Source organism: Engraulis encrasicolus, chromosome 10 (genome assembly GCF_034702125.1).
Source record: "Engraulis encrasicolus isolate BLACKSEA-1 chromosome 10, IST_EnEncr_1.0, whole genome shotgun sequence".
Lineage (NCBI taxonomy): Eukaryota > Metazoa > Chordata > Actinopteri > Clupeiformes > Engraulidae > Engraulis > Engraulis encrasicolus.
The window spans coordinates 24,109,051-24,121,386 of NC_085866.1; the positions used below are offsets into that span (position 1 = coordinate 24,109,051).

The 12,336-nt window shown below is 46.8% G+C and overlaps 1 protein-coding gene across 1 annotated transcript in view; it reads left to right on the forward strand.

The window, feature by feature from the left end:
- Window positions 1-12,336, forward strand: part of vps13d (vacuolar protein sorting 13 homolog D) — a 165,577-nt gene that overhangs the window by 49,631 nt on the left and 103,610 nt on the right. The window contains exons 39-44 of the mRNA XM_063208416.1: window positions 2,156-2,245; window positions 5,102-5,242; window positions 6,995-7,138; window positions 8,129-8,203; window positions 9,792-9,897; window positions 11,517-11,669. Coding sequence (XP_063064486.1) covers window positions 2,156-2,245; window positions 5,102-5,242; window positions 6,995-7,138; window positions 8,129-8,203; window positions 9,792-9,897; window positions 11,517-11,669 — 709 coding nt within the window. The remainder of the gene's footprint in view (window positions 1-2,155; window positions 2,246-5,101; window positions 5,243-6,994; window positions 7,139-8,128; window positions 8,204-9,791; window positions 9,898-11,516; window positions 11,670-12,336) is intronic.

A 12,336-nucleotide genomic window follows, 5' to 3' on the forward strand; every position in this document is an offset into this window, starting at 1 on the left:
GGACAGGACCGTGGCCTGGACCAGTCGTTGTGTAGAATATTGTGTCAGCACAGGTCTGATATTCCGTACGTTGGACATCTGGATTCGACAGGTCCGGGTGACCGAGTTGATGTAGTTGGAGCATGACAGCTCATCATCAATCATGACGCCAAGGTTTTTGGCGACTTTGTTTGGGGTCACGATGGTGGAGCCTATCTTGAGGTTGATGTTGTGACTGAGCGGCTCTTTAGCTGGGATCACCAGGAGCTCTGTCTTGGCCAGGTTCAGCTGTAGGTGGTGGTCCTTCATCCATGTTGACAAGTCGGTGAGGCAGGCAGAGATGCGTTCCGAAACCGTGGTGTCCTCTGGACGGAACGACAGGTACATCTGGGTGTCATCAGCATAGCAGTGGTAGGAGAACCCATGTGTTTGAATGACACGTCCCAGGGAGGACGTGTATATTGCAAACAGAAGGGGTCCCAGCACTGATCCTTGGGGTACGCCTGTGGAGAGGGTGTCGTAGATAGCTTCCCTTGCCATGACACACTGAAGGTGCGTCCAGAGAGGTAGGAGTTGAACCATGAGTGGACAACGCCTGTGATTCCCATGGCTGTGAGTATCCTCAGGAGGATCTTGTGGTTGACTGTGTCAAAGGCTGCAGACAGGTCTAGTAGTATGAGGACCGAGGATAGTCCTTCCGTTCTTGCAGTCCTTAGAGCTTCAGTCACTGAGAGTAACGCAGTTTCAGTTGAATGTCCACTTCTGAAACCAGATTGTTTTGGGTCAAGTAATCCGTTCTGGTTTAGGAAGTTGGTGACTTGCTTTGCGACTGCCCTTTCTAGCGTCTTGGATAGGAAGGGAAGCAGTGAGACAGGTCTGTAGTTTTCGACATGAGCAGGGTTCAGTGTAGGCTTCTTCAGTAGTGGTGTCACCCTTGCTTGTTTGAAGGCGGATATCCATGGCACCACCTCCCTCTCCAGTAAGGCACTCAGACCCAAACACTCGTTTAGTATTTCACAGTTATCATTAGCAGTAAGCAATGATGACGTCCCTCTCGTGGAGCTCACATTCTCCCGAAAGACACTCACCACTGTCGTACAGATATGATGTAGTCCTAGTAGTAGCAGTGAACATCATTTGGCATCAGTGAACATCAGTGGCCTTTACATCAGTGTTAACTAGGTATTGACTGGTCCATCATCCTCTTAAAGGGACAGTTTGGTCAATTTCAACATGCAGTTGTATTGCTCACGCTACCCTTGACTTGTCAGTACCTGGTGATGCCACATTTTTCGGCTCAGCCCTTTCCGAGGTATGAGCAGTTCTAATGGGGGCAGCGTTTGTTTACATTTTTAAAGAATGAAACATAGGCCAACTCCAAATATTTTCCCAAAAGGTACTGCTGTTTGCTAGTTGTCTGCTGATGTTTTATAACCTTTTGGATGTTTTTGGGAATAAATAAAAATGTTTTTTTGAAATGTAAATTAAGAGCTGCCCCCATTACAATGACCAGGATCTCGGAAACGGCTGAAGAAGAAGAAAAAAAGATCTCAGGCACTGACAAGTCCAGGGTAGTGTGAGCATTACAACTGCATGTTGAAATTGACCAAACTGTCCCTTTAAGTGTAATTTAATTGTTAGTTTTAGTGTTTTCCTGTTTAATACAAAGAAATATGGCAAAGCAAGAATTCTATATGGTCATATCAACTATTCCAAAACTGATTTAGCATTACTTGAAATGCAGAAGGCAAACCTCTTGAAAGAACAATAATACAAAGCTCACAACCTTCATATACTGATGTGTTACTGTACCACTGCATTTACAGTATATGAAAGCGAAAAGTGAAAACCCACCTGGGAAACTCCAACTCCCATTGTCATTGTCACTCAGCAATCCACAGCACACAACGAAATTGCATTTATGCCTCACCAGTGCAAGGGGGCAGCCCCCAATGGCGCCGGAAAGGGAGCAGTGCGGCGGGACGGTACTACAGTATGTACCTCAGTCATGTGGGGAGATGGGGGAGAGCACTGGTTAATTACTCCCCCCACCAACCTGGCGGGTTGGGAGTCGAACCGGCAACCTTTGGGCTACAAGTCTGACACCCTATTCGCTTACCCATGACTTCCCATGATATGTAACTTTGCCCATGCTGCTGTGTCTTCTCATCCACAGGGCTGTACGTGCTGCAGAGGATCGGCTCCACACAGGAGGGCAATGCCAGCTTCACCCTGTCTGGAGACTATTACAACAGGGAACTGTCAGGTGAGTTGGAGTGCTTGTGTGTGAGTGTGTGTTTGTGTGTGTGTGCGTGTGTGTGCACGTGCACGTGCACGTGCACGTGTTTGTGTGTTAGAAAAAGAGGGCAATGTCAGCTTTATCCGGTCTGGAGACTACTGTCAGGTGAGTTGGAGTTAATACTGTCATGCACCCAGTGTGCATGTGCGGGCGTGCTTGTGACTGTGTATGCATGCGTATGTGTGAGAGAGCAAAATAATGACAAGGAGAGAGGGGGCTTTGCCAGCTTCACTCTGTCTGGAGAAGCTGGGGAGACAGGGAACTCTCAGGTGGGAACTGGTGTGTGTGTGTGTGCGTGCGTGTGTGTGCGAGTGTGTGTGCGTGTGTGCATGTGTGTGTGTGTATGTGTGTGTGTGTGAGAGTGAGAGTGAGAGTGAGAGTGAGAGTGAGAGTGAGAGTGAGAGTGAGAGTGAGAGTGAGAGTGAGAGTGAGAGTGAGAGTGAGAGAGAGAGAGAGAGAGAGAGAGAGAGAGAGAGAGAGGTGGCAGTGCCAACTTCCCACTGTCTGGGGTAGTGCAACAGGGAGCTGTCAGGTGAGTTGGAGGGTAAACTGGCGCCATATGTGTGAGAGAGAGACAGAGTGTCAGAGAAGGAGAGAGGGGGAGAGGGGGAGAGCACAATGCCAGCATCACCTTGTCTGGAGACTACTACACGACAACAGGGAACTGTCAGGTGAACTGCAGCTCTGGCTTCTGTGGCTCCTCAGTTACACCACCGTGTGTGTGTGTGTGTGTGCGCGAGAGTGTGCGCATTCGCGCTGGAGAGAGAGTGTGTGTGTGTGTGTGTGTGTGTGTGTGTGTGTGTGTCTGTGTGTGTGTGTGTGAGAGAGAGAGAGACTGAGTGGAGTTGGCTCCCCTACTGTATGTGTTCAGCACACTTCCAAACCGCTGCTTGATTTATGTGGGGACGTCACGGCAGCCTTGGCACACGGCTCAAGTTGCAACGCTACATTTTGTTTTTTCATGCCTTTCTCCTAAATTTACAGCCTCTGTGTATGTTTGCACTAGTGTGTCTGTGTGTGCTTGGCTATGTTTGCACTGACGTGTGTCTGTGTGTCTGTGTTCGTGTCTGTGTCTGTGTCTGTGTGTGTATGTGTGTGCGCGAGAGTGTGCACCTGCACGCTTGAGAGTGTGTGTGTGAGTGTGTGTGTGCGGGAGTGTAAGCGAGTGTGTGTGTGTTTGGGCATGCTTTTGTGTTTCTGGATCCATACTTTTGCTTTTGTTTGTCCTTCTGTCTCTGTTTGTGCAAATGTGTCTGTGTTAGTGTGTGTGTCGGATTCTGTTTTTGTGTTAAATCTGTATGTGTCTTGTTTCATTATCTGGCTTAGTAATGTCTTTTTTGTTGCCTTTCTCTCTCTCTCTGTGTGTGTGTGTGTGTGTGTGTGTGTGTGTGTGTGTGTGTGTGTGTGTGTGTGTGTGTGTGTGTGTGTGTGTGTGTGTGTGTGTGTGTGTGTGTGTGTGTGTGTGTGTGTGTGTGTGTGTGTGTGTGTGTGTTCGTGCGTGTTCGTGTGTGTGTGTGTGTGTGTGTGTGTGTGTTCGTTTGTTTGTGTGTGTGTGTGTGTGTGTGTGTGTGTGTGTTCGTGTGTGTGTGTGTGTTCATGCCAGTGTGAGTGATGCTGTGTTCTTTCCTGTCTCCTGCGTCACTGTGTGGACTTGCATGTCCATGTGTGGGACTTTTTTCGGTCTTATTTTTCCTGTGAGCTCATATGTGTTTCCTGTTCAATGCGTGTGAGTGTTTATATTACTGTAATGTGTGTCTCTCCACTCGCCTTGCTGGGAGCCCTAGCCATGTGTGAGCAGGGTGGCCGCGGGTCCTTAAAAAGTCTTAAAAAGTCTTAAATTTCATTTTCGCCAAATAAGGCCTTGAAAAGTCTTATTTTGTCTTAAATGTTCAACCCAAATGTCTTAAATTTGTGGAGCTTAATTTAGGGAGGAATAATTATGTCAGCCATGTGATGAACTTCGCGACGGAAATCGGGAGTTGTAGCCATGTAGTGTAATTTAGAACGCATTATTGAATTTTATTTAGTGTTAAGTTTCATTGTGTATAGTTTTGTGTTTTCAAACGGCTACATTAATGTAAATAACCAATTGGTTTTTGTGCTTCATTTGAACCTGTGTATGATCTTGCGAGTTGGTCCTAATATCATTTGGAAAAGGGTATTGAAAAGTCTTAAAATGTCTTAATTTTGACTTGCTAAAACCTGTAAACGCCGCGAGTTGGTCTTAATTTTATTTGGAAAATGGTATTGAAAAGTCTTAAAATGTCTTAATTTTGACTTGCTAAAACCTGTAAACGCCGCGAGTTGGTCTTAATTTTATTTGGAAAATGGTATTGAAAAGTCTTAAAATGTCTTAATTTTGACTTGGTCAAACCTGTAGACACCCTGTGTATGAGTGTGTGTGTTAATGGGTGTGTTAATGGGTGTGTGTGTGTGTGTGTGTGTGTGTGTGTGTGTGTGTGTGTGTGTGTGTGTGTGTGTGTGTGTGTGTGTGTGTGTGTGTGTGTGTGTGTGTGTGTGTGTGTGTGTGTGTGCGTGCATTTGTTAATATGTGTGTGTATTAATGTGTGTGTATTTTCATCGAGCCCTGCCTAGCCATGTGTGACTGTGTGTAATAATGTCTGTGTGTGTATTTATAATGTGTGTCTCCACTCCTTTGGCTGGTATTCCTTCATCGAGCCCTGGCATGTCTGTATTGAAGTGTGTATGTTACTCTGTGTTTAACGTGTGTGTGTTTCTTCATTCCTTCATCAAGCCCTAGCCATTTGTGTGTATGTGTATTAATATGTGTGTGTGTGTGTATTTGCTAATGTGTCTCCTCAGGCTGGGAGCCCTTCATCGAGCCCTGGCCGTGCTTCCTCACCTGGCATCAGCAGGCGGCAGGCCGTCTGCATCCCCCGCGCCTCAAGCTGGGGGTCCGCGCCAAGCAGCGCCTCGACCTCAACATCACCTCCGTACTGCTGGGTAAGATGGCCTGCGTGTGTGCGTGCGTGTGCGTGCGTGTGTGAGTGTGTATGTATGCGTGTGTGTGTGCGTGTGTGCGTGTGTGCGTGTGTGTGTGCGTGCGTGCGTGCGTGCGTGCGTGTGGGAGCCTCAAGCTGGGGGTGAGGGCCAGGCAGTGCCTCTGCGTCGACGTGTATGTGTGCATGCGTGTGTGTGTGTGTGTTTGTGTGTCTGTGTCAGAGTGCCTCAAGCTAGTGCCTCCCTAGTGGTGTGTGTGTGCGCGTGGGTGCGCGTGTGCATGTGTGTGCGTGTGTGAGTGTGCGTGTGTGTGTGCCTCTGCCGTCCGTTTCCCCCATCCTCCTCCTCCTCCTCCTCCTCCTCCCACCCCCCACACCCCCACTCCCTCCCTGCCTGCCATCATCGTCATCCTCTGCTCCTGCTGCCGCCGTGCTGTCTGGGTGTGCCCCCACTCCTCACTCCCTCATAGCCTCATAGCTGCGCTCTTGTTGTCTCTGGAGGTTTGAGTCCATATTTATGAACCCTCTGGCGCTTTTCTCACCCCGTCGCCAACCTTGTTTCGCCCCCGTCCAAACCCAACCCAACCCCACCCCATGACATCCCAACCCCTGATCTCTCACTCAGTCTCTCCACACTCCGCAACTCTCTCATTCTGGAGCCCACTGCAATACAGTCTTTAAAAAAAAAAACTCCTCCAAGCTCAACTGCTCAACTGTGGGCTGAATGATCAACTCTGCGCTCAACTACAAGTACATGTGTACATTTCTTGCAGAAAAGCAGCACTCTAGTGCTGAATTCTTGTATCTTATTTCAGTGGGTTAGCATGACAGACAGGCTTTTTGGCTTTTCAGCCTTCAGCGTCTTCAGCGTCTTTTCCACTGAGCAACACCACCACTGCCCCTGCTGCTCTGTAACTCCAACATGTGTGATAGAAATATCCGTACACTGGGCATGAGCTCCAGAGAATATAAACCTTATTTCATTGCAAGCGTTGCCCTCTACCAGCTACTACTTAAGTCCTCATCTCCGTTGACTCCAACAGAGCAATACAACATCACTAGAGATGGTGTAAAGGCACCAGAACCTAGAAGATGTTTGCTACTCCCTAAACTGCACTTCAACAGCTACTGAGACGTTGCTCTCCCCTTTCCCCTTTCCCCTCTTCCCCCAACCCTCCTCCAGCCCCCCCTCAACTCTTCATCTCACTCTGATCCCAACAGAGCAATACAACACCACCACCACCACCACTACTGAGCCCTCCTGCCCACTAAACTCCCTCTATTTGACCCCCTCACAGCAATATCTGTACAGTGCCACCACCCCTGTTGTTCCTCTCCTACACTGAGATGTCGGTTACACGACAATGTTTTTCTTTGTAAATGACCATTTTGCTTATCGTTCGCCTGTCCTGACTATATGACGCAGGCGTCCTGGGTAGCCTTAACTGAGCATGTTGGAGAATGGGTTCCAGAGTGGGAAGATCTAGGAACACAGTCGTCCGCGTTACCATTGTTACAAAACGGATTTGTTGAAATCTGTGTCACAGCCACATGGCCAAAACCTAATACTCCCACACTGAACACTCCAGTTTCCCATTCCCCTCAACCCACCTCCAGTCCCCCACTACTCCAGTCCCCCCATTACTCCCTTCATCCCTCCTCCCCTCTAAACTCTTCATCTCTCTCTCTCTCTCTCTCTCTCTCTCTCTCTCTCTCTCTCTCTCTCTCTCTCTCTCTCTCTCTCCCCACTCTACAGAGCAATACAGCACCACCAAAACCTCCTGGTTGGCTGACTACTGTAAGGAGGAGGATGCCTCCGCCGCCGCCGCCGTTGCTGCCCAGACCTCCACCTCCGTGTCCTGGATGGGCTCCTCTGTGGACCCCCCTTCCTTTGCCCAGAGTAAGTAGAGCACCAGGCCTCTGGGTGATGCTAATGAAGTGCTAGAGCAAAAGAGTGAACCTGAAGACGCACTGGGCGAAACGCGCTGTTCACTCCAAAAAAAGAAAAGTATCCAAGAAAAGAACAGTATCCAGTGTGCAGTGTTTAATTAACTTTTTATATCGATGCTAGAGTTTTATTTTGTTTCTCCTGATCGCATCAGCTCATCAGAAACTCATAGAAAAGCGGTTACATACTGTACGTAACTCTTGTTTTTTGTGTATAACTGTGTGGTTTAAAAGAGTATGTGCTCATGAACTGCCATGGGTGAACATTGCAGACACTGCAGAAAATATCTGTTTTAATTAAGTTGCACGAGCAGTTGGTTTTTTTTTGTATTGCTTTTTACAGTTCATCAATTGTTTTTAGATTTTGATTCTATATTTGTATTGCAGTTCTTGGTACATTTTTGAAGAAAAAATGAGAGAGCAGTTTGGTTTTCAGCACTTAATAATTAAATTACAAAAGAGTGTATTCATGCCTTTGTAAGAAACTATTTTTCTCAATTCAGTCAGCGGCATCAGTGTCTCTGCTCTGCTGTTATCAGTGTCTGTATAGGTTGGTAGTTGAGATTTATTTGTACAGTATTAGTCTGGAGTGCAAACAGTCACGGCCTCTTTTCCCACAAGTCTGTTCTGACATGTCTCTTCCTCAGTTTTTCCTTTCCCTTCCCCTCCCCCTCCTCTCCCCCTTCCCCTTCTCTCCCCTCCCCTCGTTCCCCTTTCTTACGATCTTCTCTCTTCGCTTCCCTGCTGTTTCCTCTGCTCCTTTCTTCTCCCTCCTGTTTTTTTTTCTCTTCTCTCCTCTTTCTCTTCTCTTGACAGTCTGTCTCTCTATGTCTCTGCCGTGAGACATCTCTGCTGGCTGTCTGTCTCTCTCACTGTCCGTTTGTCCTTGTTTGTCTGTCTGTCTCTCTCTAGCGTCTAACCTTCTCTCTCTGCTGTCTGTCAGGTGTTCCTCTTGCCCACCTTAGAACTAGGAGCACTGCCAGCCTGACTTGCCTCGAGCAGCAGATTCATGCGCGAGGTACTTGTACTGTTTCTTAGTCAGGCTCAAACTACACGACTCCCCATTTTGTGTCCGATTTAAATTTGTTGACGGGTTGCGCCGCACACATACGGAGAATCTCAACTGTCAATCTTATCCCTCATCGTAATTACTGAGACAATGCCCAACGTTCTATTTCGAATCGTAAATATCAAAAGGTGTTTGATCTTTGCAGTTTTGCGATCAGCGACTTTTTGAGTCTGGAAGATTCTATCTTAGAACATCACACACAACAAGGAAATCTTGCCCGACCATCGCTTTTGATGGTTTGAGGGGCTAACGTTCAACCTTTTTGTTGCAAGGCGGGTTTTGTCGTGAAGGGGGTTTTCAGCTGAGAATCGGGCTGATAGTCATGTACCGGTAGTTTGAGCCTGGCTTTAGTCAGGGGGTAGCAGGCTAGCAGCTTACCCCAGGCTAGCTGCTAACCCCAGTCAACCAGCCCTGTCATCTCCCCTGCTGCTACTGCTGCTGACACTGCTTCTGCTGGCTGTCAAGGAAAGCTCAGGCTGGCTTCTTCCCTGTCCTCTCCCTCACAGTTTGAGGCCGTCATGCTGTCTTTCTTTTCTATACTCTCTTTTTTCATCTTCTTCTTACTTTTTTGCCCTTTTCAGTTTCTTTTTATTCTTTCTGATCTGTGTTTGACAGCACGTTATCCATGAATCCATGTATTGACCTCACTACTTCCAAAGGGAGTTACCCACACCACCCTGTGCTGAAGAACATCACTGTCTTGAAAATCCATACTGTACAAAAAGACAGTTTTATAGTTTCTTTCTAATACATTGCTGTTTTTTCCCCCCGTGGTGAAGCATGTGTGTGCAATGTAAATCTAGAAAGGCTGCAGTATATTGCACTCTAATGCTTCCATATGAAGTCAAGGTCATTGTCTACTTTATTGTTAATCACACCATGTAACAGGCATTACATGGAGGGATTGAAAGCTCTTTTGACTCGCATGATGCATAGAATTACAATATCCCACCAGTCCAAGTTGGACGCACACACACACACACACACACACACACACACACACACACACACACACACACACACACACACACACACACACACACACACATACACATACACATACACATACACACACGTTCTCAAGCTGGCCTTAACATATTCTCACCTCATGCATTGCAATCAGCAGCCATATTGTTTTTCAGCGCCGCCTCTTGTGGTGCCAAAGAATCCACCCACATCTGGTATTCTTGGATGCAACACCACTCATTAAGTAAATGAGAAAAGCTTGTCACTATTTGCTGTTTTGCTCCGTTTGAAATGGCAGTTTTTGTTGTGTTTCTTTTTTTTTTTTGTTCTTTTGACTAATGACTTATGCCATCATTGTTTAGGCTGTGACTCATGGAATGTTTTGACGTGTGAATAAAAGTCTTGTTTTCCTTTTTTTCCTTTTTTTAATTAACCATAGCTACATTTTGTCATCATTGCTGCAACTCATCAGAAGTCATTTGATGTGTGTGTGACTGAAAATGTTTGTTTGTTGTGTTGTGTTGTGGTGTCTGTCGTTTGTTTACCGTCTGCTGTATGTGTGCGTGTTTAGCGGACGTGAAGTTGTCCAAGAGGAGGCAGCCCTTCATCCCGTATGCCCTGAGGAATCACACCGGATGCACCATGTGGTTCGCCACACTCACCACCACCCCCACCAGGTCAGGAAACGCACACTTACATGCTTACCGGTACTTACTGATGGTGCCCCGTTCCCAATCATGACTCCTACTATACTGCTGTATCTCACCAAATCTGGCAGCCTAACCGGTTAGCCATGACTGAAAGTACAGTATAGTAGTACAGTCGACTAAAATAACCACGTGATTCGCCAGACTCACCACCACCCCCACCAGGTCAGGAGACTCACACGTACATGCTTTCTTAAGGCGCCCGTTCCCAATTATGATTCCTACTATACTGCTGTATCTCACCAAAATACTAAATACAAAATACTAAAATAACCGTTTGGTTTGGTTGCTTTTTTCCAACGCCATGCACACACCATGCTTCAGGTGCTTCTAATTGGACATTGCAATGAGTAATCATGAGGCAGTCAAGAAAACCGGGTACAAAATCAATGCCTTCTACTTTATAGTACTATATTTCACAAAGAAGGTGACCATAATAGGGCATAGTGTGGACTACACCAACAGGAATTGCACACAATGCTTGTAACCCAACATCAATACAGAGCCATATTGAATCATGTCCTCTATTGCTCTCAGACTTTTTAGGGTGAAATTCCTAGATGCGTAAACATGCATGGTCTACTGACTCTGCTCAGACTTAGGTTGAGCTCCAACTGGAATGCACTATCAAAACTTGTAAAAGGCATATTGTTGTTGGCGCATATGCAACGGGACAGGGGGTTATAGAAGGTCAATGTAATTTTCAATGAAAATTATGGACTTTTGCTGTGAGCCTCAATGCAGCCTGTACAATGGTATCTCCTCTGCTGGTTGTTGCTTTATCTGCTTGGGTGCTGTGGACTCAACTAACAAGAGGATAGTGCCAAGACACACAAGAGAGGGAGAGAGCAGACTAATGTAGCCTTTAAATCGCATCTGCTAGAGGCTGCGTCATGTCCTGCGTTGGAAGTAAACAGCCCTGTTCAAAAACACCTGATGAAAACATAACAGTGTATTGATGTGAACCCCAATGGAGTTTTAGAAATCGTCTTGTTGATACTCTGTATACTTCAGTGGAAGAATCAACCATGCTATGTGCAATAACAGTAAGACGAGACAACACCGTGGGTTTGTACGGCTGGTGGAGAGACCTTGATGCAAACAACCAGCGGGAGGCCGAGAGGGAAGTGGAAGTTTTGAAAGATTTGAAGTTATATTTCAGCTTACCGCCTGCGGGGAGCTGACTCGAGGAGAGGGGGATCAAGAGAAGGCTTCCTGCTGGCTTAACTTCGAGATGAAACTTTCAAATCCTCCATTTTGTCTTCTGGGTACATCTTACAGGCATTTGCGGTTTTGCGTCAGAATCCATCAGAAAAAACATCCTCCCTCATTCCTAGCTGTTTCAGGCTTCAGACTTGCCCTGAATAATGATGTTGAAGCAAGACTAGAGCAAAAGAGAGTACATAAGTATAAATCTCCTGAATCCAGGTCATGAACCATTGAAGCATGTTTAGAAATCATTATCTTCAAGTTTCGAGAGTGACTACCTCGAGTTGCTTTAAAACTGAACTGTCATCCATTTGTGATGAATGAATGTGATGGTTAACGGTATATGTGACTGTGTATGTACGTTCCTTTCCCGAACACAGGGTGGCGCTGTCTCACAGCGGCAGCGTGGACTCCATGTCCGACATGCAGGGCCCCGGCACAGACGACACGCACAATGTGAGCCAGTGGAGGGAGGTGCTGCCGGGAGAGGAGATCCCCTTCGAGTTTGAGGCGCGCGAGAAACTCAGGCACAGGTGAGGGGAGTAGTAGCCATTGGTAAATAATCTTGGTTCTGTGAGGGGATATCAACCGAGATGAAGAAGCCATTGGTTTAACAATGTATGAAATTAACCTAGTTGAAGTCTTTGAGAGAGAGAGAGAGAGAGAGAGAGAGAGAGACAGAAAGAAAGAGAGAGAGAGAGAGAGAGAGAGAGAGAGAGAAAGAGAGAGAGAGAGAGAGAGAGAGAGAGAGAGAGAGAGAGAGAGACAGAAAGAAAGAGAGAGAGAGAGAGAGAGAGAAAGAAAGAAAGAAAGAGAGAGAGAGAGAGAGAGAGAGAAAGAAAGAAAGAAAGAGAGAGAGAGAGAGAGAGAAAGAAAGAAAGAAAGAGAGAGAGAGAGAGAGAGAGAGAGACACAGAAAGAAAGAGGAGAGAGAGACAGAAAGAAAGAGGAGAGAGAGACAGAAAGAAAGAGAGACACAGGGGGGAGAGAGAGAGAGAGAGAGAGAGAGAGAGAGCGAGCGTGTGTGTGTGCATGTGTGCGCATGTCCTTGAGATAACCCCTCCCTGTACCCCTTAGTATGTATTGACGAGGAGATTCCTTTTATGAGGTCAGGCCCCGAAAGGTCCCTGACAGCAGGGACACATGCAGGCGAAACAAGCAAAGCGAAGAGAGGCAAAATTCAGTGTTCCGGCCTTACCAT